Source organism: Mus caroli, unplaced genomic scaffold, assembly GCF_978045245.1.
Source record: "Mus caroli unplaced genomic scaffold, Mus_caroli_1 scaffold_6, whole genome shotgun sequence".
Classification (NCBI taxonomy): domain Eukaryota; kingdom Metazoa; phylum Chordata; class Mammalia; order Rodentia; family Muridae; genus Mus; species Mus caroli.
This window is the reverse complement of record NW_028227261.1, coordinates 113,242,543-113,270,537: the sequence shown is the minus strand read 5'-3', so window position 1 is coordinate 113,270,537 and position 27,995 is coordinate 113,242,543. Positions and strand designations below refer to the sequence as shown.

The following is a 27,995-nucleotide window of genomic DNA, read 5'->3' as shown; positions in this document are numbered from 1 at the left end:
ATCCTTAATAGCCAGGCTGGCGGCAGCTGGCCTGGTCCTCTCCCCTCTCACCTCTGCCTCGGGCCCGCTTGCCCCGCTCTGCAGGCTTGTCTCCTTGGCTGCAGTCAATCCCATTCTCTTCACCTTTGACTAAAGAGGGAAAAGCAGACATGTCAACTTTTCATCTTCAAGCCTCTTACCAAACTTACGAGATGCTTACAAAACCAAGCACAAAATGCACAGAAAAAAAAAAAAAAAAAAAATCAAAAATCCAACACTCTTCTTTCCAATCCCACATATTCACAGCCAGCCTGGTCTAAATTCTAACAAGGGCTACATATTGAGGGGGCACCTGTCTCAAAAGCCAAAAAGAAAAAAAAAAAAAAAAAAAAAAGGTCAAAAAGAAGTTAAAATGTAAACAACTGGGCTGGAGAGATGGCTTAGCGGTTAAGAGCACCGACTGCTCTTCCAAAGGTCCTGAGTTCAAATCCCAGCAACCACATGGTGGCTCACAACCATCCTAACAAGATCTGACACCCTCTTCTGGAGTGTCTGAAGACTGCTACAGTGTACTTACATATAATAAATAAATAAAAATCTTTTTAAAAAAAAATCTTAAAAAAATAAGTAAACAACATTTAGAAATCACGATGAATAAAAAGTAGCACAAATCTGGAAGCACGTGACCAAAGGCTTATCCAACACTAGGATGACAAAACCAAGAGAATCGTGAGTTCAAGTTCAAGGCCAGATGAACCACATAATCAGACCTAGTATTTAGAAAACGAAAAAGAGCTCTTAAGCTCTCACCTTTCTTATTCTCATCTCTAGCTCTCTTTCTCTCTCTCTCCCTTCCCCCCTCTCTCCACATGGCCATGGCTGGCCTCTCTCTTTCTCTTACTTTCTCTCTGCATTTCTACAATAAAGCTCTAAAACCATTAAAAAAAGAAAGAGAGCGAGCGAGAGAGAAAGACACAAACAAACAAACAAAGAAGAAAAAGAGAGAGAGGCAGGAAGGTGTGGAACAAAATCCTGAATGGCACCAGATGCAATCCCAGATAGAAGACTGAAATGAAAATCACACGGTGCTGAGCATGGTGGCACAGGCCTTTAATCCCAACACTCAGAACAGAGGCAGAGCTCTGAGGCCAGCCTGGTCTGCACGGCAAGCTCCAGGGCAGTCAGTCTGCAGAGAGACCGTGTCTAAAACAGTATACAGCATGGTCATTTTACTTTCTGTCTACATGTACCCTCCTGTAAAATAAATTTTCTTTAAATAAGAACTAAAACCCAACACTTACTACAAAACAATGCTATCTATATACATCACAGAACTTCTTCCTTAACAAAAGGTAAAGTATGAGGGACAGGCTTTTTAGCACACTACCAGAAAAGGCAAGTACAGACTTCTCTTTCTCATATTCATACTGGTTCCAATAGATCCATACAAAAACTGGTTAATAGATATTGATATCATTACTCCACTTTTTAGTTGCTGCTTAGCTCACATGAGCTAGGCTTCTTTTGCAGTACAAATTTAAATTTATCATATCCCTTCCCATCATCCTCGCCTGCTTCTGAACTTTATTTCTCCCCAGAACAAGTTCTAAGAAACACTACTAAACTATTAAGACCAGGTGTGGTGGCCCACCCTTTAATCCCAGCACTTGGGTGTCGATCAAGGGCAGCATGGGCCACATAGTGAGATCCTGTCTCAAAAACAATAAAAACCAAGTATTATATAAGTGTGGTCAAATATAAGCCCAAGCAAAGGCCCCTGAGTGAGTTCCCAGCACAAACTATACATTTCTATTATTTAAATACTCATTTCTCATTCTTGATATTATTGTTCAATCAACCTTCATTTAAAAATAGAGCTGGAGAGGTGGTTCAGTGGGTAAGGGCTCCTGCCAAGACTGATGACATGAATTCAATCCCAGGACCCAAATGGTGAAGGGAAAATGTCAACCCCAAAGTTTTTCTCAGACCCCCACATGTACACCATGACATGTGCACCCACACCCATTATGAAAATAAAATATATGTGTACTTTTTAAATTTAGAGTGAGGGACAGAAGTGGGTGACTGTAATTTCACTGCTGGACAAAAAGGAATCTTAGCTAAAGCCAGCTCAAGATATATATTGAAAGTGTAACAGTTTCATAAGGGCTAGGGGAGCTCTTTGAGAGAAGATTTTACTATATAGCTCAGGTTGGCTTGGAACTCACAATTTTTCTATTAAAAGCTCTCAAATTCTAGGATTATAGACATGAGCTCACTGTGAGCTGTTTGAAAACCTGTGTGTTCATTACTACAGGTTGCCAAGTACTCCCTACACAGCACAAGTTGTCTCCTGGGCTCTTCCAAGTAAAATGGTGTCAAAATATGGATCAAAGGAAACTGTTCAAACAATTCTGCCTTCTGAATCTTCCTCCTTTAATTTTTTTTTTTTTTTTTTTGTGGTGGGAGGGGGAGATGGGTGACAGGGTCTCACTATGCAACCCTGGGTGGCCTGGAACTCAATGTAAATCTGTATGGCCTCAAAACTCACAGGAACCCACATGCCTCTACCTGGGGTTGAAGATACACCTAGACATCTCTAATTAATTTAATCTATGTCTATAGCATGAATATCTGTAGGGGAAGAAAAAAAAGCTTCATACAAATTAAGCCTATACCTACCACACTCCCAGCTTGCTTGGTTTCTAGCCAGTCTGAAAGGACAAGAATGAACGACCTGCAGCTCAGGTCGGTACAGGATCTTACAGACTGCCCTGTGTGACCCAGTGTCAGTGGGAGTGATTGGTAGTAGGTTTATGGTCACTCTCTGGGCTACTCTCCCAGTCTTCGGGTGTGTGAGGACAGCTAGGAGAAGAGCTACACTCACACTCTCGGCCTCGGTTACCACCTCTTCCCTTGCGGTTGTTGGTTCCCCGTCCACGACTCGCTTCTCTCTCCATCCTCTTCTCTCTGTTTTCTTTGTTTTCTGAACTTTCTCTTCCAAAATTCTTCTTCTTCCCTCCTACAGTCTCCCATGAAGTCTGTCAAAAAGTAGAGTCTATAACCACTAAGTGGTCACACAGCTTTGAAAACTTACATTTTATTTCTTCCCCATTTGTGGGATGTAAAACTATGACAGAAAGTTAGGTAAAGTTGAGCGGGTGGAGACCTGGAGACTCAGTGGGCACAGCTGAGACTGAGGTGAAACACTCTGGCTGCGGGCCACCACCCTACAGTGTTTGCACTGTCACCCCCACTGCAGTTAGTATGCCAAGACTGTCATTGCTGTTGGTTAGTCATTAGCCACAAAGCTGCTGACGCTGTCAGGTAAGACCCGGGGCAAGGAAGCATGGAAGAAACTATGTTCCACAATGTCCTAGAAGGAGTCAGAAGTCCAAAAGAACTTTGCTCTGCTCCATTTCCTTCACGACCACTCACCTGTTAACAAGAGTACTCATGATATGTTCAGCCCCTAACTTACTATCACCTGCTCTCTGACAAAAACAAAGATTCAGCTCTGGCTCCCAGTTATGAAATTTCTATGTTCAGGACAGAGCTGGTGATGGGGCTGGAGAATTGGTTCAGCAGTTAAGAGCATTTGCTGCTCTTGCAGAAAACCAAAGCTTGGTTCATGTCACCTACATTTGTGATTTCAACCATCTGTAACTTACAACACTAATTTCAGAGGACCCAACACCCTCTTCTGACATCCTCTGCCACCCAGCACATACATATACATGCAAGCAAAACACCCACAGAAAAATGAATAAAATTAATAAAAATGGTTTTTTAATTTTAATTAATTAAATATTAAAGGCATGGTGGCTCACACTATAATCCCAGCACTTAAGAATGCTTTGAGTATGAGGTCAATCTACCCTATAGAGTAAATTCCAGACCAACCTGGGCTAAAAAGTAAAAACTTGTGTCTCTCTCTCTCTCTCTCTCACACACACACACACACACACACACACAAATACACGTCTACATGTAAGCTTGTGTACCATGTGCTTGACTAGAGCCCACAAAGGTCAGAAATGGGTGCCAGATCTCCTGAGACTGGAGTTATGAACAGTCATGAGCTAATGTGTAGTGCTCTGAAAGAACTGCATGTGCTCTTAACTGCTTAGCCATGTCTCCAGCCCAAACACTTCATTCTATTCAACATGAAAATGTTAGAAAGCAGTGTATAGTTACAGTATTTGCTTCCTCACAGCCCTCCAATTTTACTCAGTGAATAACTGTAACAGCCTCCCCTCAAAGCAAGAATGTGACTAAACCCAAACATTGAAAAGAATGGCACCTGTCAGGTTTAGTGGCTCACACCTTTAATCCCAGCACCGGGGAGGCAGAGGCAGGCAGATCTCTGAGGGTGTAAGGCCAGCCTTGAACATGGAGTCAAAGCTAAAAGTGGGTGCCAGGACAGTCAGGGCTATATAGTTAGAAAAAGGACACTGGATGCTCTTCAAAGAAAGGATCCAGGTTTGATTCTCAGTATCCACAGGATGGTTCATAACCATCTGTACCTCCAGTTCTGGGGAACCTGATAACCCATCTGACTTCCATAGGCACTACATGCACATGATACACAGACACACATGCAGTCAAACACTCATACACATAAAATTAAAAATACACACACACACACACACACACACACACACTTACTTTAATATGTGTGTATGCGGTCTGGAGAGATGGCTCAGCATTTAAGGGCATTCACTGTCAGATCTTCCAGAAGACCTAGGTTTGATTTCCAGTATCCAAATAGTAGTTCCCAACAGTATATAACTCCAGTCTCGGGGACCTGACACCCTCTTCTGGCCTTAACATGTACAAGGCTAGCAAGTATTACACATACATACATGAAAAGAAAGCATCTGGGCTGGATAGATGGCTCAGCGGGTAAGAGCACTGACTGCTCTTCCGAAGGTCCTGAGTTCAAATTCCAGCAACCACATGGTGGTTTATAACCACCCGTAATGAGATCTGACTCCATCTTCTGGTGCTATCTGAAGACAGCTACAGTGTACCTATTTATGATAATAAATAAATCTTTGGGCCGGAGCAACAGGGACTGAATAATCAGGGCTGAATGGATCAAGCAGAGACCCTAAAATTCAATTCCTAACAACCACCTGAAGGCTCACAACCATCTGTACAGCTACAGTATACTCATATACATAAAATAAATAAACAAATCTTTAGAAAAGAAAGCATCTATACACATAAAATACGAAAATCTTTTAAAACAAAGACAGTCTGAGCCAAGCATGGTGGCGCACGTCTTTAATCCCAGCACTTGGGAGGCAGAGGCAGGAGGATTTCTGAGTTCCAGGACAGCGAGGGCTACAGAGAGAAACCCGGTCTCGAAAACAAACAAACAAAAAACCCCAAAATAAAAATAAATAAAAAGACAGTCTGTCTCTCTCTCCCTCCCTCCCCACCCCTCTGGGGGTGTGTGTGTGTGTGTGTGTGTGTGTGTGTGTGTGTGTGTGAGTCCATCCCTGGCGCTGGAATTATATGCCATTGTGAACTACCACAGAAGAACTCTGGAAACTGAACTCAGGTCCTCTAGAGAGCAGTTTATGCTCCTAGCCAACGGGCCATCTCTGCAGCCCCAAGACAGCCATGTTGGATGCAGTCATCACTGTATTTTCTTTTAGGTGATGTATTATTTGTTTAAATTTTCTCTGAAACAGTTTCCTCAGTTTAGAAATATAAATCAAATACAATCAAATTTCCATAAGGAGGTCAAAGGAACAGAGCAGACAACATTCTCACATGATTTTTAAGCACTGCAACTTATTTTCTATGTCTGTGCTTTGTAAGGGTCTATATTACTAAGTTTCAAAAGAACATGCTAGCTGGGCAGGGGTAGCACACGCCTTTAATCCCAGCACTTGGGAGGCAGAGGCAGGTGGATTTCTGAGTTCAAGGCCAGCCTGGTCTACAAAGTGAGTTCCAGGACAGCCAGGGCTATACAGAGAAACCCTGTCTTGGAAAAACAAACAAACAAACAAACAAAAAAAAGAACATGCTTATGGAATATTTATTAAAATTCATTAGCAAGAAGGAACTAGCAAATCCTGAAGATGTAAGAGTTAGGGCAGAAAGGGCTGGAAAGATGGTTCAACAGTTAAGAGCATTTGTTATCCAGCACTCAGAGGCAGGTACTCTGGGCTAAAGAGGGAGTTCCAGGATTACCCAGAGAAGCCCTGAGTGGAAAAACAACAACAACAAAGGATGCTTGCTGGTTTTTATGGAGGACATGGATTCAGTCCTCAGCACCAACATGGTGGTTTACAACTGCCCAGAACTCCAGTTCTAGAGGACAGTAATGCCTTCTTCTGACCTCCTAGGGAAACAGGCACTTACCTCATATATGTATGCACATACTACATACATAGCCACATACATAAAGCAAAATAAATACATATTTTTTCTTTAAAAAACATAAAAAAAAAAAAAGTAGGGCTGGGGATGTAAGTCAGGAGAGTGCTCCTAGCATTCACAATCTCCAGCCCTGCATAAATCCAGTATGGTGGTGCATCCTGTTATCTTAGTACAAAGGAGACAGGCACATCACAAGTTCAATGTCATCCTCAGAGCAAGTTTGAGACTAGCCTGGGCTAAAGCACAGAGTGAGACCAATAAGGGTTAGTCAGAGGTGGTGACTAAGATTGAGTAGCCATTAGTAGTCTGGAGCCACAAGCTTTTCAGGTGGTGTTAATGTCCACAAGCTTGGACACTTTTAGAAACTGTTGGGCTGGAAGAAATACCCAGCCAAGTTCCTGTTGGACCTTTCCTCTAGTGCTTGTCTATAATGTGAATGACCCCAGGGTTGTTTCCCAGAACACTCCCTCAAAAATACAGCCTGAACCAAAAAAAAAAAAAAAAAAAAAAAAAAAAAAAAAGCCGGGCGTGGTGGCGCACGCCTTTAATCCCAGCACTCGGGAGGCAGAGGCAGGCGGATTTCCGAGTTCGAGGCCAGCCTGGTCTACAAAGTGAGTTCCAGGACAGCCAGGGCTACACAGAGAAACCCTGTCTCGAAAAACCAAAAAAAAAAAAAAAAAAAAAAAAAAATACAGCCTGCCCCAACCCCTCCAACACAGCTCCCATCCACAGTCAAACTGACACTGGAGCTGGACCAGTGGGTGATACTCACAGTGTCAGAATTCCCTTCCAACAGTATATTGATAGCTTTGTTCACATCACCGTTACAGTCATGTAGGGCCACGATGCATTCATCCTGATTTTTTCCCGTCACTTCCATAAGCTAGTAAAAGAATCAGAAAATGGTTAAAGGGGGGAGGGGGGGAAGGCATTCAATATTAACTTTGTGATTCTTCTATTCAAATACAGCAATTATGCTGTCCTTCCACCCAATGGCCTTTTCTAGACTCTATTATGTTTAGGCTCAAAGAGCAGGTTGAGATTCCTGTGTCTCTTGGGTCCCCAAATAAAACCAGGCAAAGTCTTAAATTAAGTAGTGGTTGCTGGCCTGGAACAACCTGCTATACAGACCAGGCTGAACTCAAACTCATTACTGATCGATAGATCAGCCTACCTCTGCCTTCCAATCTAGAATGAAAGGTGTTCATCACAACCCTCAGCTTATGAAACAGCATAACATACGCACAGACCAGCATTCTCAGAACTCCTAGGTCATGCTCAAACTTAAGTGAATAGCATAGAATTTGCAAAGGTTTGATTCCTAAAATGTTAACTGGGACTTCATTTGAACATAGTCAGCATTCACCAATTGCACTGGAACATATTATCTACAAACTTACTAACAGCCTAAAGTCTCACAAGCAGAATTCAACAGCTGTCACAGCTTCAGCACATCTTATAGCTGCAGTCAAAGTCAATCTCATCCCCTTCTCTTTAACCAGCCCCACAAACTTCTTAGCATCTTCCTAATTAGAACAATCCTAAAATATCAGTGAACAAATCTATGACATAAGTATTGTGTATTAACAGGATTTAATTATTTTAACATGTACTCAAGTTCAAAAACTGCTTGATTTCAACATTTCATGAGACTCCTGTCTGTGGTAGCACAGGAACCCTTGTCTAGAACACACATCCTGTGGGCTGCATCTGTAGCTCAGCCGTAAGAGCATTTGCCTAGGATGTATGAGGTTTGATCCTTAGCACTACAAAAGTAAATAAACTGAAGTGCAGAAAGGAGACCTCTTGGTCTAATAAACATAAGCACAGCTCTTTACATGAGCACACAGGACCACCAGTTCTAGGCACTCTATGGATTCACATTTCCCCTTCACTATGAGAGTGAAAAACAAGTACTCTATAGTAAGGTAAGTCTTGTTACATTTATTTTTATCTGAGACAAGTTTTCTCTAAATTAGAAGATTTAGTGAGAATCTGTTTAAATTTCAGTCTTCCTACCTCAGCCCTTCAAGTAGATACACCACACTTGCCTAGTGTTTCACTATTGATATAAGCTATCTGTACTATCTGACACACAATTATTAAGACATACAATAAGAATCAGACTTAGCCTACTGACAGAACTAACAGTAAAACCTCACTCTGTACAGCTAGATGCCCTATCAGAAATAGAGAGTAGCATACATTTACCTTTTTCTATTAGGCAGAAAGATGGGATATGCCCCACAGGTGGCTCTCAAACTCCTAGGTCTAAACAATCCTTGGGCTTCTGTCTAGCCAGACTTACAAGTAGCCAGGACTACAGAGGGTACCAACCACATGAGTCACATGACTTTTAATCAATTACTTTTAAGAACTTCAGAAAAATGACTCTGAGCCTGATGTCAGCACTTGTAAGAACAAGGAATTCACATACCAAAAAGGCACGCTGCTCTCAAGAACAATTATTAGAACACAACTTGGAGCGGAGTGTCTGACACTGAGACGAGCGCCCTGCCTGCTTTCTAAGTTACAAGGACAAAAGTTGTAAAGAAAGGTTAGGAATTAAGGTTAACTCATCAAAGAGACTTATTCTTGAAATTTGAGGTGAAAACACCATCCTAAAAAAAATCTAGTGCTGGGGCACGCCTTTAATCCCAGCACTTGGGAGGCAGAGGCAATCGGATTTCGGAGTTCGAGGCCAGCCTGGTCTATAGAGTGAGTTCCAGGACAGCCAGGACTACACAGAGAAACCCTGTCTCGAAAAACAAAAACAACAACAACAACAACAAAATCTATACTTTGTCAACTGAAGTTTGAAATCACACTGACATTTAAAAAGGCAATTTGTTTCTTTCTTTCCTACAATTAAAATAATATTCCTCACATCTCAAAAGTTATACTTTCTAAATCTAGGTATACAGAACTGTCAGTGGGATTGCAGCAATGTCTAGCCCACTTGTCACATGCAAGCACACTAATTACTGAGATCCCACTGTCAAGACAAAGACGCTCACGCTGTGCTTCCTCATCTGGCTACCGGTATCCAGCGCTTGATCACAGGCCCAAAAGTAATTATTGAATACAAGTTCAGACTAAGTAATAAGTTTCAAAATTTAAAATTCCTAGTAAAATTAGTGCAGGGGCTAGAAAGATGACCAGGCAGTTAAGCTCACTTGTTGCTGCTACAGAAAACACAGGTTCAGTTCCCAGCACTCACCCGGTGGTTCATAGTCATCCATAACTACTATTCCAGGAGATATAAGAATGCATGTGGTACACATATATAGATGTAGGCAAAACCCTCACATACATAAAGAAAATATTCTTTTAAATAATTTATTATTTTTACGTTATATGCAATGTTTTTTTTGCATGCATGTCTGTGTCAGGGTGTCAAATCCCCTGTAACTGGAGTTACAGACAGTTGTGAGCTGCCATGAGTGCTGGGAATTGAACCCAGGTCCTCTGGAAGAGTAGTCAGTGCTCTTAACCACTAAGCCATTTCTCCCGCCTCCTAGAAAATACTTTTTTTTTTTCACTAAGAATAAAGGAAAAGTCACAGTATTCTTTGATAGAAACATACCTGTTTAACTTTAGCTTCAAAATCTGAATCATTCTTATCAAAGATCACTTGAGCAAGCCGCAACTGCTCAGCCGTTGCCTAGGAAGCAAAAAAGTGGTAGATTTTTAGCAACTAAAATATTACAACAGATGCTGGAATGTCAGTCAAAGACAACTCTCAACCACTAAGCATGACTCAGAAATACTGATGAACCAGGAGTTACAGTAGCCTACGTTCATCACAGCACCGGAGAAGCCAGGACAGGAGGCTCAAGGTCACACTTGACTACATGAGAATAGGATGACACCTAGGGCTTTGTTGAGTTCTTGTCTCAGGGAGGGAGGAAGGAAGTAGTTAATTGGGGACCTGCTCGCATAAGAAAACTACCAACCACCTAAACAGCAGTTCTCTCCCAATGACATGATGGTCATGCTGCTTGCTTGGATTGCCTTCCCACTGAGAAGGTAGGCAAGAAAGCAAAGCAAGATGCCAGTTGTGGCAATGCCATGTGCCTGTGCTCCCAGTACTCAGGAGCATCCTTCTGCCCAATCTACACACCAAGTCACAGTGCTGCACATAAGACACTACCAAACCTGGGGCTAGTGAGATGGCTCAGTGGGTAAGAGCACCCGACTGCTCTTCCGAAGGTCCAGAGTTCAAATCCCAGCAACCACATGGTGGCTCACAACCATCTGTAACGAGATCTGATGCCCTCTTCTGGAGTGTCTGAAGACAGCTACAGTGTACTTACATATAATAAATAAATAAATCTTTAAAAGACACTACCAAACCACACCCAACTGGCTCTGATTGGTTCTGAAGGGAAAGAACTGCATTTAGCTGAAGAGAGCAATTCTGAAGTTAATTCTCTTACAATCTTACAAATGTATAAATGGGGGGTGGGGGGTGGAGATTTCAGTCAATTCCACAGAAAATACGATTCTTTTTTCTAAATCCTGTTTTTAGAAAACAGACTCCTCAATGTTTAAGGTTTCTCTCTATGTAACACAGCAGTTAAATATTAGTAGCACTACTGCAGTGCCATAACTACAAAAGCTCACTTGGGGTTTGTGGTAGTTTGATGTTTTGCTGGTTTTGTTTAGTTTTTATAGTAATAGAAATTGAATCGAGAGCCTCCCACATGCTAGGCAAGCACTTACCAGTGATAAATATTTATTTCTTTTTCTCCCCAATCTGTTTTACATTTTTGTTGTTGTGAGACAAAGTCTCTCTAGATTGCTCAGGCTGGTAGCATATGCCTTGCTTTTCTATAAGCACTCCAGAGGCCGAAGCAGGGAGAGCTCTGTGAACTACATGTCAGGTCTACAGAAGGAAATCTGGGACAGACAGAGCTATTTGATAGAGATTTCTTATCTCAAAAATAGGTAAGATTGCCTAGGTTGGCTTTGAACTCATTCTATAATGCAGATAGGCCTTAAAGTCCTAATTATAGCCCTGAGTACCTGGGATTATAAGACTGTACCACAGCCTGACTGGATTTTCTTTTATTTTCTTTCTTGAGATAAGAGTCTTACTAGATAGCTAGTCTTAAACTCTTTCTCCAGTCTCAATCTACAAAGTCCTGAGATTAGAGACATATGCACCATTATTTCTGGCTCCTATACAGTATCTTAATTTTGAAAAAATACCAGGATTAGGTCAACAAATAAATAGGTAAAATATATAAACTTCCTGCCACATCTCAGTACAAGTTTCTAGTAAAATTAACATTACTTCAAAAGTATTTCTTCAGTTACTGTTCTTTCTAAAAAAGCCATTTTGTTTACTCAAGTTGACAGTCTATTTGACTGCTACTTGGGCACGTGTGGACAGTATGAACAGGGCCAGGAGTTAGTCTCTCCTCAGCCTTGGGGCTCATGTTTCCTTGGCTAGATGGAAGCCAGAAAACCCAATACAGCCTTTGTCTCTGACCCCTCTGAGCTGGGTTCATCAGCATGGGTGGCACCCCAGCTTGCCACATGGGTGCTGGAATCCAGACTCAAGTCCTCAGATTGCACAGCTAACACTCTTAGTTGCTGAGCCATCTCTCCAGCCCAGGATACTATTTAGAGGGAGAATTTTTGTTGCTATTATTTGGGTTGCTGTTGATTTTAGGACAAAGTCTTATTACGTAGCCCTGTCTGGCCGGGAAGTCACTCTTTAACCTAGACTGGCCTCAAATCCTTGGTAATTCTCACGTCTGAGCCTTTAGAATGACAGAACTGTAGGTATGAAGTACCATGCCAAACTATAGTCTTTTATAATTAAATATATATTTATTGTTTGTTATTTAAGGGAAGGGCATCCTATAGTACACATTTTGAGATCATTCTCCTCCTGCCATGTGAGTCTTGGGAACTGAATTCAGGTCAGACTTGATCACAGGCATCATTACATGCTGAGCCACTCCACTAGCCCTACACTCCCATTCTTTGTTTTGTTTTGTGAGACAGATTTCACTGTGTATCCCAGAGCGGCCTGGAACTCACCATGCTGGCCTCGGAGCTCACACAGATCCACAGGCCTCTATTTCCCCAGCACTGGGATTAAAGGTGTGCACCATGATGCTTGACAAACTAGGATGCTTAAATAGCTCAAGTCTGCAAAACTCTAAATAACTGATCAAGTATGGCATGTACCTGAAGCAAGATGATCAGAAACTCAGGAGCCAGCCTGAATGACAGAATAAGACACAGTCTCAATCAACACAGCAAAGCTTTTCTTCAAAGCTTTTCTCACTTTTGTTTTGGTAAGAAAGAATGTATAGGTTAAGCTAGGCTGTAGCTCACTATATACAGAAGATGATCTTAAACTTCTGAGCTTTTGCTTCTGCCTTCCAAGTGCTTAGACTATAGGTTTGTGCCATCACTCCCAGTTTATGTGAAACTAGGAATTGAACCAGGGTCTTGTGAACACTGGCCAAACACTATACCAACTGAACTACAGCCTAGCTCCATTCAACTTTTATTATAAATTTTACTCATTTCAAGGAACTTGAAGATACAAGGGGGTACTGGCAGTTTCTGAATCATAAAACACCTTTTACAAGGCCTTTCTATTTCATGTAGGTGGGTGATTGTATTATGCAAATTCCAGCAGCTGTGGCCTATTTTGCCCAATCTAAATGCCGAGCCTGTCGTCCCAATCTTTTCATGCTATTACCTCAGCTTAACTGCCAAACACTACTTACTGCATTAAACCCAGAAAGATGTCTGTATAGAAATTCAGCACCCACACTTCCTGACAGTGTCAATGCAATCTTTCCCAGTATACTCAAAAACCATAAATATACTTTCATTACTCCTACCGCACACCAGATAACCATTCCCTGGACCCACCATCACCTGAGAAGTCCCAGTATTATAGACAAAAAGCCCAACAGCATGATCAATGAACAAGGAGACAGGGACAACCAACGAGAACAATAACCTGACGGAATGATCACATTATATTTGGAGTCTAGATGAGAGCCATTTCTGAATGATAGCAAACCATGGATGCTCCTGGAGCTAGAAGCACACCAGGATAGTTTGTCCTATATTAATACAGTGCCTTCTACTGTCTTTCATAGCATCTAAACATTGCCTATTACTTTTGATTGAACATGTCTGGAGGAAGGGTAGGAGATAGGAGCTCTCTATTCCTATGCACTGCTGTGATGACTCATTGTCAATATGTATTTTCATTTTACCTTTACATGTTATTTTTTAAAGTAAAGTGTCTGTGTGTGTGTGTGTGTGTGTGTGTGTCTATCAGTGCATGATAGCGCCAGGGATTAATAATGGCAGATCTTGCAGAAAACCCAGGATCAGCTCCCGACACCCACATGACAACTAACAACCACCTATAAATAACTCAGAGACCCAAACCCTTTCTGGTCTCTGCAGGTACTAGGCACACATGGTGCACACCCATTAATGCAAGCAAAACATCTACACATATAAAATAGAGATATATTTTAGAACCAGCATAAAAGGATGAGCATAACAAAAGTTTATGATGCTTCCACTGACTGAGGAGGCGGAGGTAGGCAGATCTTTATGAGAACAGCTTGATCGACAGAGTGAGTTCCACACTAGTCGGGGATACACAGTGAGACCCTGTCTCAAACAACTGAAAAACTACCAAGGCGTATGGGCTGGCAATATGGCTCAGCAGGTTAAATGAGCCTGGTGATGTAGTTCAATCCTCAGAACACATATAAAGGTGAAAAGAGGGGACAACTCTACAAAATTGCCCTCCAAGCAGCATATGCAACCATGACATGCTTGTCTTCATGTGTGTGTGTGTGTGTGTGTGTGTGTGTGTGTGTGTGCGTGTGCCTGCATGTGCACTCGAGTTTACATACAAGCACATGCAAGCTTTTGTGCCTTCATGCACTGATAGACACACACACACACTTTACGTTTAAACATAACACGTATCTGCCATCACAGCAGTGCTCATCACTCAAGAGTCAGGGAGGGAGGATCATGAGGTGGAAGCCAACCAAGCTACAAAGGCCCTGTCTCAAACTAAACAAAACCAGAAAGAAGAAAAAAATGTTTATGTTTATACCTTAAGAAATTAAAGAAAGAACAGCAAACTAATATACCTAAGCAAATAGAAAAGAAGGAACAGAAGACAGAGGAACTAAAATAAATGAAGATTAAAAAGAGGGACGTCAACAAATTAGAACATAACTCCCAGCTGGGTGTGGTCACTTACACTCAATCCCAGCACTTCGGAGACAGAGAAGATGGATCTGATCAAGTTCAAATCCATCCCAGGTTATGTACTGAATCCCAAATCAGCTGTGTTAAAGATTAAAATGCTATATTAAAAGGGGGAGAGGGCCGGGCGTGGTGGCGCACGCCTTTAATCCCAGCACTCGGGAGGCAGAGGCAGGCGGATTTCTGAGTTCGAGGCCAGCCTGGTCTACAAAGTGAGTTCCAGGACAGCCAGGGCTATACAGAGAAACCCTGTCTCGAAAAACAAAAAAAAAAACAAAACAAAAAAAAAAAAAAAAAGGGGGGAGAGGGGTGAAAGGCAGCCTGGTCTACTGAGAGAGTCCCAGGACAGCCATAGCTATACAGAGAAACCCCCATCTCAAAAAGAGGAGGAGGAGGAAAAAGAAAAGAAAAAGGGGGAAACGTGAGTCTTTAAGTTTTGGGGGGGGTCACTTTGCTTTGGTTTTTGGTGGTCCTAGAGACAGAACCCAGGGCTCTAGCAAGGTAGGCAGTCACTCTTCTATTGAGCTAGCTTCTTTGAACAGGTATGTTCAAGAGTTGACTCATAGTTGAGGAGTTGTCAATAAATACCCAGCTACAAAGACACAAGATTCAAGAGTAGTAATATTAGGAGTCAGAGAGAAGGGACACAGTTACTGGAGAGACTGCGAAGCTTAACACATACCTAACATCCCGTCACTGAAGGTGAGGGAGGAGAAAGTGAGTTCAGAGACATCCGAGCACAAAGTAAGACCTTGCCTCAAACCAACAACAAAAATGAAACTTCAGGGTTTATGAAAGGAAATCAAGAACAAGTATGTGTCACCAAATTAGTCTAGATAAAATACAATACTGAAAAAGACACAAACTAGGGCCAGGGAGGGGACTCGGCTAGTAAAAGCTCTAACCATACAACCATGACACCTGACACCTTAGGGATGTATGTAAATTGTCAGGATGCAGTAGCATGTATCTATAACCTACCAAAAGATGTGACTAGAGAATTGTTCCAGAAGATCAAAGACCAGCTAGCCTGCAATATGCTGACAGCAGGAACAAAAGAAACCCCACCTCAGCAAGGGAACAGACACCCAAAGATTATCCTTTGACCTACAAACCACACTGTAGCTTGTGACTGTTCACACTTCAATCATAAAAAAACCACAAAGATGAATAGAAGAGGAATGGGGTCATCAACTACTAAAAAGGGAGACTCGTAACTAAACTAGTCACCAAAACTTCCCAGAAAAGTGGAGCTTGGTGGTTCAGATCTGTAGCCCCTAGCACTCACGAGGCTGAGGCAGGAGGATCTCATGTGTTTGAGGGCTACCTGGTCCACAGTGTGTCTCAGGCAAGCCTGATTTACCCCCGATTACACTTACAGCCTGATTTAAGACCCCATCTAGATAGATTTTTTTGGGTTGGGGGGGGGGGGTTCAAGATGAGATTTCTCTGTGTAGCCCTGGCTGTCATGGAACTCACTTTGTAGATCAGGCTGGCCTCAAACTCAGAAATCTGCCTGCCTCTGCCTCCGAAATGCTGGGACTAAAGGTGTGTGCCACCACGCCGGGGCAGATAGATAGATAGATAGATAGATAGATAGATAGATAGATAGATAGATAGATGGATGGATGGATGGATGGATGGATGGATGGATGGATGGATGGATGGAGGAAGGAAGAGAGGGAGGGAGAAGTTATTTCAACAACAATTCTTCACAAACTCTCAAAACCAACATGGGACACTTTTCAACTCTATGCAAACCAGATTGTAGTAATACAAAAAAAGCAAAGACATTAAAAAGGATACTTTATCAATAAAAACAGCAACAAAACCCTATAAGCATCCTCATAGTCACAGAATGTACTTGACAAATTCAACTTTTTTTTTTTAAAAGAAAGAAAAGGTCTCTCTAGATAGCCTTGGCTGTCCTGGAACACACTCTGTAGACCAGTCGGTCCTCAAACTCGGAGATCTGCCTGCCTCTGCCTCCTAAGTGCTGGGATATACCACCACAGCCTGGCCTATAAAATCCAACCTTTTTTTTATTATAAAGACTATTCAACAATCTCAGCATGGAGGAGAAAACCCTTATCCTGATAAAAGGAACTACAGAAATTGACAATTGTCATACATAACGATGAAAGACACTAAAACATTTTCCCTAAGATCAAAATAAGCTGATACAAGCCTTTAACCTCAACAGGTGCAGGTGGATCTCTGAGTTTGAGGCTAGCCTCATCTATGGAGTGAGTTCCTGGACAGGCAGAGCTAGAGAGATCCTGTCAAAAGAGAAGAGGACGGGGCAGTGATGGCACACGCCTTTGATCCCAGCACTTGGGAGGCAGAGGCAGGCAGATTTCTGAGTTCAAGGCCAGCCTGGTCTACAAAGTGAGTTCCAGGACAGCCAGGGCTACACAGAGAAACCCTGGTTGAGGGGGTGGGGTGGGGAGAAGAAAGGGGGAAGGGGAAGCAGAGGGGAAGGGAGGAGAAGCAAACCCAACAGAACAAAGGATACCTGTCCTTAGAACTTTGTTAAATACTAACAAAGGGTCAAGTCAACAGACAAGGAAATTATGCAAGAAAACAAAACAGTACAACATGATCGAATTCTATATAACTTGTGTTTGTGTAAGCAGAAAATACCTTCGAGTGTATGGCATCTTGAGAATAATATTAGAACAGTTAAACAGGGTAGGTTAACAATAATTTGGAAAACAATTATCAGTCTTTGTAGAAAATGAAAAAGTTCCTTTCTTTAAAAATTATAAAATCAGCCGGGCGTGGTGGTACACACCTTTAGTCCCAGCACTCAGGAGGCAGAGGCAGGCAGATCTCTGAGTTCAAGGCCAGCCTGGTCTACAAAGTGAGTTCCAGGACAGCCAGGGCTACAGAGAAACCCTGTCTCGAAAAACAAAAAAACAAAAAACAAAAAAATTACAAAATCAAAACAGAACTATTTCACTCTGAAACTCAACTCTATGCTACTGTGCCCAACCCAACTGACACAACCTTAAACTATTCGTTTTTGGGTACAGTAGAAAATACTTTAATCATGCCCCTCCACAGGAATTTTAACATGTAATAATGTTTTAGCAACAGGAACCTGGATTAGTACAGAGCCTTGATAAGAAAGACAGGAAAGGCAGTTGTGTTTTTCTTTCACTCATTAGTTCATCGTGTGTCTAAGTGTCAGAATCCCACAGCCCACCGGTACAAGTCAGGACAACTTGTGAGATTTGGGTCTCTTCTTCCACCACTCAGGTTAGGATATTAAAATTCAGATCCTTGGGCTTAGCATCAAGCATCTCTACCTACTAGGCCATCTCAATGCCCTCAACTACTTCTGGTACTCAGTGCTCAATGTCACATTTCTGAGGTAGCACAATCCACATCAGTGACAGGCAAACCGACAAGTCTATGGAGTTCACAGGAAAATGCAGCAACAGAAATGAGAGCTGACCGGGTACAGGGCTGGGGAGATGCCTCAATCAGTAAAGTGCAGTGTTGCACAAGTATAAAGAAGACCTGAGTTCAAATCCCAGCGCTTGCACATTTTTATTAAAGAACAATCTAAAACAGCTAGAGGCAGGAGTTTCATATATGCAAACATCCCTAAAAGAGGCCAAGAGAAAAGGGTCCAGCAAGTATTAAATAGAGATGAGCTCTTCATTGTCTCACAGTGAAGAAATAGAGAAAAGGAAACAATTTAAGTGTGTAAAATTAATAGTGATATTATTACATGAACATATCTGGACAGAGAGTTAATAGGACAGCCTGGGTTATATACTGACACACAGCATCACAAAAAATAAATACAAGAATGGTAATATAGTTTACTATATCTCTATTTAACTCACAGGAAGCCCTGGGTTTGATCCCCAGCCCCATACAAAACCAGGAATGAGCATGGTGGTACATGCCCATAATCCCAGCAAAAAGAAGGTAGATGAAGTGCGACCAGGAACTCAAGGCCAGCCTCTGTTACACAGAGTTCAAGACTAGTCTACAGCTCATAAAATAAATATAGATAGCTTCAAATTAGATAGACAGACAAACAAGACAGATAATAAATAATTTTATGGGGACTGGAGAGAAGACTCAGTGGTGAAGAACACTTGTTGTGGATTAGAGAGGTGGATCAGTGGTTAAGAGAACTGGCTGCTCTTCCAGAGGTCCTGAGTTCAATTCCCAGCAACCACATGGTGACTCAACCATCTATAGTGAAATCTGACGCCCTCTTCTGGTGTTTACTCATATACATAAAATAAATAAATCTTAAAAAAAAAAAAAACAAAAAAACACTTGTTGTTCTTGCAAAAAAGAAACCAGGTTCAGTCAGATCCCAAGCATCCACATGATACCTCATGACTGTCTCTAAGTCCAGGCCCGGAGGACTGGACACCCTCTTCTAGCCCTGGCAGGTATTAATTGTATACTTACATACATGCAAGCAAAGCTTACATAAATCAATCTTAGGAAGAAAGAACAGGAGTCAAAGTGAGAGTGAGAGAGTGAGGATGGCGAGGGAAACAAACTAGGCACAGCAGGGCAGAACAGGCACGACTGAACTTGCCCTTCAGAGGCAAAGGCAAGGGCGACCTGGCCTACCCTACCAATTCCAAGCCAGCCAAAGCTACATGGTGAAACCCTGTCTTAAACATACATTTTTAAGGCTGGACAGTGGTGGCGCACGCCTTTAATGCCAGCACTCGGGAGGCAGAGGCAGCGGATTTCTGAGTTCGAGGCCAGCCTGGTCTACAGAGTGAGTTCCAGGACAGTCAGGGCTACACAGAGAAACCCTGTCTCCAAAAACCAAAAGAAAAAATTTATAATAATTAAAAAAACATATACTGGGGGAAGGAGGAGTATTTGAGAGTTTTCAAAGAGAAAATACTTCATAGGATAATGTCAAAATGTCATAATACAAAGGAGCTGGAGATGTGTCAACAGTTAAAAGAGCACTTTGCTGTCCTTTCAGGACCAGAGTTCAGGTCTCAGCAACCACATCAGATAGCTCACAAAGTAACTTGAGATATAATCAGAGGATTGGACATCCACCAAGATTGTGTTCTCACACTCAACATGTGCATATCCACAGACAGACAGACACAGAGACAGACAGACACAGAGACACACACACACAGACACACATACAACCTTATTTGAAAATTATAAAAATAAATCTATTTTTTAATCTCAGAGAGTCCAAGAATGCAAATAATTAACAAAGCCAGGAGCTGTGTATTATCTTTCTGAATAGGGGTATGAAAAACTAAAGATGTCTGAGAAAACAAGAGCAACAAATGTCAGCTCTATAAAGAATGTTATTTTGTTTTGCAATGCTAGGATTGAACCAAAGGCTACTCAAATACCCAGCCACTGAGCTATGCCTCCAAGCCTGAGGCAGCAACATTTAAGCTTAAAAATTCCTTGATAGATGTCCACTGCCTGTATTTACACACAAGTTATAAGTACATTTTATTCCTTGACCCTATAAAAATATCATATAAAATATTAATCTTAAGACGCATCTGCATAAACGAGCATGGCGGAAGATTTTCAGCAGATTCCTTACCAGTGCCTCACACAAGCTAAGCACCATCTCAGTGCCTAGGTGCCATTTTCATTTTGATAGTGTCATTCCTACATTTCTGGCGATAAAGGCACTATTCCTTGACTTACTCATGGAAATGTCAACTACGGATCTATTCAGACTCAGCCTTTTAAGTTTAAGAATTATGACTTTGCATTGGCAATCTGCAGTTGCAAAGGGTGGTAGGGTGGTCTCAGAAGGCACAAGGCTTACTGCCTCTTCCCTCTTCCTCCTTATAAGAGCTTCAACTCAAGTCCTCCAATTCACATTAAGGAATCCATACTATAGGAGGACTTGAGGGTGCGTATCCTACACACCAGTCTTCTGCATTGTGTCAGTGTTGGCTGCCCAGGTTGGAAGCAAAGACTTGATTGATAACATGGTTTTAAGGCAGAAGTGGGGCCACACAAAAACACCAATGACTCCGTTACCTTCTGGAGTAAGGACCCCACCCTCTCTGCAGCAAGGGGCCCTCCTTGTCACTGACATTTGCTAGACCGTGGCAATTCATCAACGGGAAACATTAGTGAATTGAAGGCATTCCTTGTTTTTAACTAATATTTGCACATTTTCTTAGTCTCCTTCCTGATGGTTGCCCGTCCTCCCCTTTTGACGGATGGTATTCTTTCCTAACTCCCTCTGTTCTGTTTGATTTTAGCTTTAGGTTTGCTGTCACTGGTCATATGGCCAGCAAGTGCAGAGAAACGAGAAACAAATGTGCCCACCCCACCTTCCACTTAAAGAAAAAAAATCTCAAAATAAATTTCTGAATTATGCATCAAAAAAAAAAAAGAATTATAACTTTGACAAACATTCTTTACATATCTCTGTGAATCATCTATTTTAATTCTGAACAGAGTACAAACTAGTCAACTTCTGGAAGCACAGCTGATATACTTAGCAACTGTAATAAGCACATTATTACAACAGTGATGCTATGTATCAATAAGTCTCAGTCAAAATGCTAACTTGTTACCTTTATAAAGTACTCTACCAACCTTATAAAAGACTACTTTATTCAATACACAATTCAATTATTCAATTCAATCAACAAAGCAGCAAACATAAGAGTATAATAGGGAAGTTACCAGGCTGAGCTCAAGAAGTGTCAAGAGGTCTGTACAGCTTAGGGAAAAAAAAGGAAAAAGCAGGGTCAACTAATAATTCCAACTTTAACAACCTTAGCGCACCCTCCCCAACAGTTTGTAATTCCAGTTCCAGGGACTCCAGTGCCCTCTTCTGGCCACCAAGGGTACCAGGCATAATAAATAACACACACAGGTAAAGCAATCACATACATATATAGTTTTTTATTTCTAAGAAAACTATCCTGGAAGATTCCCCAGTGAGCCCCCCACCCCTCTTTCTTTTTAATAGACTTGTTTTTCAGAAAATCTTTGGGTAAGTTATTGAAGTAGGGCTATCTTTTTGATTTTGGATTAGGCTTTTGTTTTTGTCTGGGGGCAGAGGTCAAGACAAGGTCTTTGTAGCCCGGCAGCCAGAAACTCATTATTAGACTCAATAGCAGACTACCCTGGGACTCACAGCAATCTTCCTACATCAGCTATCATATCCAGTTGGCCTACTTTTTATTATTTTAAATGTTTTAAAAATCACAGTTATCTATTCTTTGTGTGTGTGTGTGTGTGTGTGTGTGTGTGTGTGTGTGTTAGAAGACAGACTGCTCTCTACATCTACCATGTGGGCACTAAAAACCCAGCTAAGGTCATTAGGCTGGGCAGCAAGCCTTTATCCACTGAGTGCCTATTTTATTTTTTAAAGCATCCTTATAGACAGGCATGGTGATTCATGCCCGTAATAGAGCATCCAGTGGGCAAAGGCAGAAAGATGTTAGTAAGAGCAGTCTTCTCTAAACAGTTTATACTGTCTCAAAACAAAACAGTAAAACAAAAAATTATGTAGGTATATTATTGTTTGCATATCTTCTTAAACAGAAGCCATGGGTTTTCTATATGTTTGATGTAATTTTATTTTCTTTTCTTTTTTTTGTTTGTTTTTTGAGATAGGGTTTCTGTCTATGTAGCCCTTTAAGTCCTGGTGTAGTCATCCGGCTGCTTCTGTCTCCTACGTGCTAGAATTAAAGGCATGCACCACCACACCTACCACCTTGGGTTTTCAATTAATTAATTAATGTATTTGTTGTGCTATGTGGACATGCACATCCCCTACAGCACTCCTGTGGAAGGCAGAGAATAATCTGCAGGAGTGGACGCCTTCCTCCATCACATCATGTGAGACCCAGGAGCAACCTCAGGCTGTCAGGCTTGGTAGCAAGGGCCTTTACAGCAGAGCCTGTCACCAACCTTGGCTTCTAACTGGTAATCCTCTGCCGTATCGGGCCTCTTACTGGGATTGCAGGCATAGAACCCTATAGCCACCTCAAATTTAAAAAAGCTATTTTATAGTTTATGTGGAATATACAATAAAAATTACCACTTCTTGATAACAATCTACAAATTATACTCCACTTTATATTTTAAAACTAACTTAGACCCTATTATTTCATGTGATAATTTGATACATTAAAAACAAACTACCGCAAACACAGAAGTGGATGCTCACAGTCAGCTATTGGATGGATCACAGGGCTCCCAATGGAGAAGCTAGAGAAAGTACCCAAGGAGTTAAAGGGATCTGCAACCCTATAGGGGGAACAACATGATGAACTAACCAGTACCCCGGAGCTCTTGTCTCTAGCTGCATATGTATCGAAAGATGGCCTAGTCGGCCATCACTGGAAAGAGAGGCCCATTGGACTTGCAAACTTTATATGCCCCAATATAGGGGAATGCCAGGGCCAAAAGAATGGGAATGGGTGGGTAGGGAAGTGGGGGGGGGGGGGTTTGGGGGACTTTTAGGATAGCATTGGAAATGTAATTGAGGAAAATACGTAATAAAAAAATATTAAAAATTAAAAAAAAAAACTACCATCTAGTTCAACAGCAAAACATTTGCCCAACATATGTAAGATTCTGTGTGTGATTCCTAGCACTGAAAAGAATAGATGATATCTACTTCTATAAATCATAAAGCACACCAACCAGATTAGGAGGCGATGTAGAATGTAATTACCCTATGTTCTTCAAATACGTCAACGACAAGAAACCAAAGCACAAGCATGTCCTACTGACAGACGTGAAATTCCAGCTACTCAGGAGGCAAAGGCAGGAAGAAAAAAAAGCAACAGGAGAGGCAGTGCAGACTTAGGGACAGCCTGCCTGCCTGCACTTGGCATAATGGGACAGGTGTGAGGGAAAGGAAGAGGATGAGACACACTGACTGAGGAGATCTGATACTTAAACAATGCTTGGTTGAACAGACATTACTGCAAGTGGGAGGGGGGCACGGCACTCCAAAAACCGCATCCTACCTAATTAGTAAGATGTAGACCCAAACCCACACTCAGGTTTACACAAATTCAAAACAGCTCTCTTAGTATTCTACCAAATAAAGGCCTCTTTATTCTTACTTTAAGGTAACTCCAGGGAACATTTTTTATACTTATAGTCTCTCTCTCTCTCTCTCTCTCTGGGTTCTCATGTAGCCCAGGCTAGCTTCAAACACACTACAGCCAAAGATAATACTGAATTTCTGATCCTCCTGCCACTTCCTGAAGTGCTAGGATTACAGTCTTGTTCCACCATGCCCAGTTTTAATGGTACTGAAGACTGAAGCCAGGGCTCTGTGCAGGCTGGGTAAGTACTTTACCGTAATTAGGTTATACCCCCAGTATGTGCGCACATACATGCTTGTGTGCATGTATTGTGCTAGGGCTTGAGACTAGGACTTCATGTCAAATGTTTTACTGCCAAGCAAGCAATGCCCTTAGCCCTACATAAAAATTTCCCTAGTAGTATTTTTGAAAAGATTCTCAAAATAATTCTATAAAAAGCTGTTTAAGATATTATGAATTAATTATCAGTCAGGGCATAGTACCTTTAGTCCCAACATTCAGAAGGTGGGGATAGGTGAATTTCTGTGAGTTTAAAAGCTAGCCTGGTCTATATAGCAAGCTCCAGAACAGACAGGGCTACCTAATAGAGAATCTACCTCAAAAACAAACAAAAAAGAAACTTGGTTATCTCAGCTATATGTGAAGCCATGACAGGATAGCAGCTTAAGTCCAAATGCTTTAGGCCATCTTAGAGTAACATAGTAAAATTTTTTAAGTTTTTAAAAAGCTCCCCCCCATTTTTAATATTATTATTGTAAACATATGTATGAATGCAGGCTTGTGAATGGTGAGGCATGCATGTGGAAGTAAAACAGCTTTTAGGAACTAGCTCTCTTAATTTCCAACATGTGAGTTGCTGGGCTCAAACTCAGGGCTCAAGGTTTGTACGGTAAGAGCTTTTATCAACCAAGCAATCAGAGCAGCTGACAACACCTCATTTCTTCTCGGTTCTAAAGGTGTGTATGTGCATGATAGTGCACATGTAGGGTTCAGAGGGGACAGTCCACCCTCTACATGGGTTCCAAAGGCTTGCAGGGCAGGGACTTTACCCACTAGGCTACCTTGTAGGCCCAACTTAAAAATAAAAGCAAAGAGAGCAATAGAGATGGCTTAGTGGTTAAGAGCACTGACTGCTCCTCCAAAGGACCTAGGTTTGATTCCCAAAACACATACAGTGGTTCACAACTGTCTGTTAACTGTGCATGTGTTACACAGGGCAAGACATGCATACACATAAAATAAATAAGATGTAGAAAAGAAAAAAGGAAAAGCAAGACACAAGATGGTACACATCTATAAAGCAAGCACTGGAGGGCTAAAGGCAGGCAGATCTTCAATTAGACAGCCTGGGTGACACAGAAAGCTGAACCAGCTCAACTATGAAACCTGCCTCAAAAAACAAAAAGTGAGTTGGAGCTGGCTTAGCAGTTAAGAGCACTGGATGCTTTTCCAGAAGACCTGGGTTCAATTTCTAGCACCCACACAGTGGCTCACAACCATTCAGGACTCCAATTCCAGGAGATCTGACAGACAGAAGGAGAGCCTCTTCTGGCCTTCCCACGGTGTGCAGACATATACTCAGGCAAAATGTCCAAGCGTATAACCTAAAGATATTTTTAAAAAGCAAAGCAAGAGTTCAAGGCCAGCCTGGTCTACAAAGTGACCTCCAGGACAGCCAGGGCTATACAGAGAAATCCTGTCTCGAAAAAAGAAAAAAGAAAAGAAAAAAAGCAAAGCAAATAAAAACACCAAGAAAAGAAACCTAAGATCAAGAACTGCTCCCCACAGTTCAGTCAGCAGCCTTTTCCTTTGCACAAGCTAAGCCATCCCCTAGAGGGTTCACAAAACGCTATCAGTGAGAATTTCAGTGTACTCTCAATCCCAGGGAGGCTAGGGCAAGAAAATCCAAGTTTGAGCCCAACACTGGTTCCATAGAAAGTTCTGGAACAGTCTCGGCTACATAGAAAAACCCTGTCTCAAACCCTAAAAGGAAACAATAAAAATAAAGCCCTCTTAAAAGGAAAAGAATTAATTCCCTGCTCCAGCCTGCAATCTGATTGACAATCAGCCCAAATCGGCTTGCAAAGCACACAGGGGTACCATTTGCACCACTAACATAAATAAACACTGGCATTCATTTGGCCCACCTTCAAAAGCTCATACTCTTTGTTTTGGTTTAATTTCTTTCTAAAGACTGACATTATTATCATTATTATTATTACACTATTACTAGGATTTGTGATTATTACTAACTTATGCTTCTTCCTTAATACAAGGCAATTCCTTAAAGAAACGTAAAGAACAGCCTAGCCCCACAGTTCAACAACAGGGTCTCTCTGTTGGTTTGAACAGGTTTGGCTCCCACAGCCTTATGTGTTTGAATGGTTAGCCCACATGGAGTGGCATTATTAGGAGGGATGGCCTTTTTGGAGTAGGTATGGTCTTGCTGGAGGAAATGTGTCACTGTGGGGTGCTCTGAAATCTCCTGCTGATCAAGATGCAGAACTCTCAGCTCCTTCTCCAGCACAATGTCTGCCTGGACACTGCCATGCTTCCCTCCATGATGAGAATGACTGTAAGCCAGCTCCAATTAAATGTTCTGGCTGGCCTCAAACTCAGAAATCTGCTGCCTCTCTGCTTGTGCCACCACTCTTGGCATAGCAGTCCTTGATCAGCTGTGAAGACCACATGTAAGAGTAAAAAGACTTAGGGTAAACACTCAAACAGCAGCTATTTATCTGCTAACAGCAGCAAGATACAAAACTAATTTTAGATCCAATACAGAAATTTTATTTAAAAAAAATCTACTCTGTACCAAAACCTAACAGAATACTTCAGTATGAATTACACAAAGTTTCTGACAAAGACAAGGGATATAGCTCATTGGTAAAACCAACCCCAATATCATTAATACAATAAATTATCAAAGTCAGTTGGAGTAGTCCACTTCTAGAACTCCAGCATCCAAGAAACTTAATCAGAGGAATAAGGAATTCAAGACCTGGTTGGCAGACCTAAGTAAGACCCAGTTTCAAATCACAAAACCAACAATAAAAATGTATCAAGCCAGGGATCTGAAATTAAAATGATTCATTATCCACTAAGATTCTGCTTCTGAGGGTCAGCAATATGGTTCAATAAGTAAGAGCCCTCACTGCCAACTCCAACCCTGAACTCACATGGTAGAAGCTCTTTCCAACTGATGTCTAACCTCAAAAACCACAATGATTTATGTGCATGCGGGTACACACATCAACAGTTAATAAATATAAAAAAATTTTTAAAAAAACATATAAAGGGGGAAAAAAGATACTGTTTCTGTTAAGAAACCTGTCACCTGAGTCAATGTTGTACAAAATTAACTTTGTACCAGACCCTGTGCTCCATGCTCTACTCAACCATCTCATTTAGAAGAATAACAGACAGGCTAGGGGTACAGGTCAGTAGTAGAGTGCTTGTCTAGAACAGGGAGGCTCTGGTTCACTTCCTAGTATTACATGCCAGACAATGACGAGCAGGAGAGGGAAAAGGAAGGAGTAGGGAAGGAAAGGAGAAGGAAGGAAGAAAATTGCTGTAGAATTGCTGTAGGAGGTGGTGACAACTGGAACTACACAATGATTCTCCTGGAACAACATTCAGTTTTACCATGATGGCCTCTTTCCTACACTTACTAGTCACTCTATAAAGACAAGGTTAAATCCTGAGTCTCCTAGGAAGAGGCGCATATGAAAGTGTACTTCTGTCTAAGGGAGACAGAGGCTTCGCGGAAGCTTACCTGCACCACTTGTTTCTGTGACTGGGCTGCGTGTGCTGTTGGCATCTGTGGTTTTTCCCGAGCACCTCGGCAACGATCATTGCTCACAGAAGTCATCATATACAGAATATACAAAATGTATGTACAAAATACAAAATCTGCAAGAAAGAAGGCATTGTGAGCAAAACTTCCAAATCATGGTTAAAAAAAAAAAAAAAAAATCAAACATCTAATTGGGGGAGTGGGGAGACACAAAATAGAACATAAAAATGCTTCAAAGTGAGTTCCAGGACAGCCAGAACTATACAGAGAAACCCTGTCTCGAAAAACCCAAAAAAAAAAAAATAATAATAATAATAATAATAATAAAAATAAAAAAGCTTCAGAATGTTTTCTCAAAAAGAGCTAAGTATGGCAGCACATGCCTTTAATTGCAAAACTCGGGAGAAAAAGGCAGGCAAAACTGAATTGAGGCCAAATTGGTCTACATGACAAGTTCTGGACTAGCCAGGATTACATAG

The 27,995-nt window shown here is 41.6% G+C and overlaps 1 protein-coding gene across 3 annotated transcripts in view; it reads right to left on the bottom strand.

The window, feature by feature from the left end:
• Window positions 1-27,995, bottom strand: part of Ubap2 (ubiquitin associated protein 2) — an 82,440-nt gene that overhangs the window by 32,523 nt on the left and 21,922 nt on the right. For 2 of the 3 annotated variants that reach the window (XM_021159993.3, XM_021159994.3), the window contains exons 2-6: window positions 27,496-27,632; window positions 9,962-10,039; window positions 7,148-7,258; window positions 2,867-3,020; window positions 52-129 (exon numbers count right to left, since the gene is read on the bottom strand). In XM_021159993.3, the coding sequence (XP_021015652.1) occupies window positions 52-129; window positions 2,867-3,020; window positions 7,148-7,258; window positions 9,962-10,039; window positions 27,496-27,594 (520 nt within the window). In that variant the 5' untranslated portion in view covers window positions 27,595-27,632. Of the gene's footprint in view, window positions 1-51; window positions 130-2,866; window positions 3,021-7,147; window positions 7,259-9,961; window positions 10,040-21,333; window positions 21,371-27,495; window positions 27,633-27,995 lie in introns of all 3 variants that reach the window. The other variant, XM_029476251.2, reaches the window with a different exon arrangement.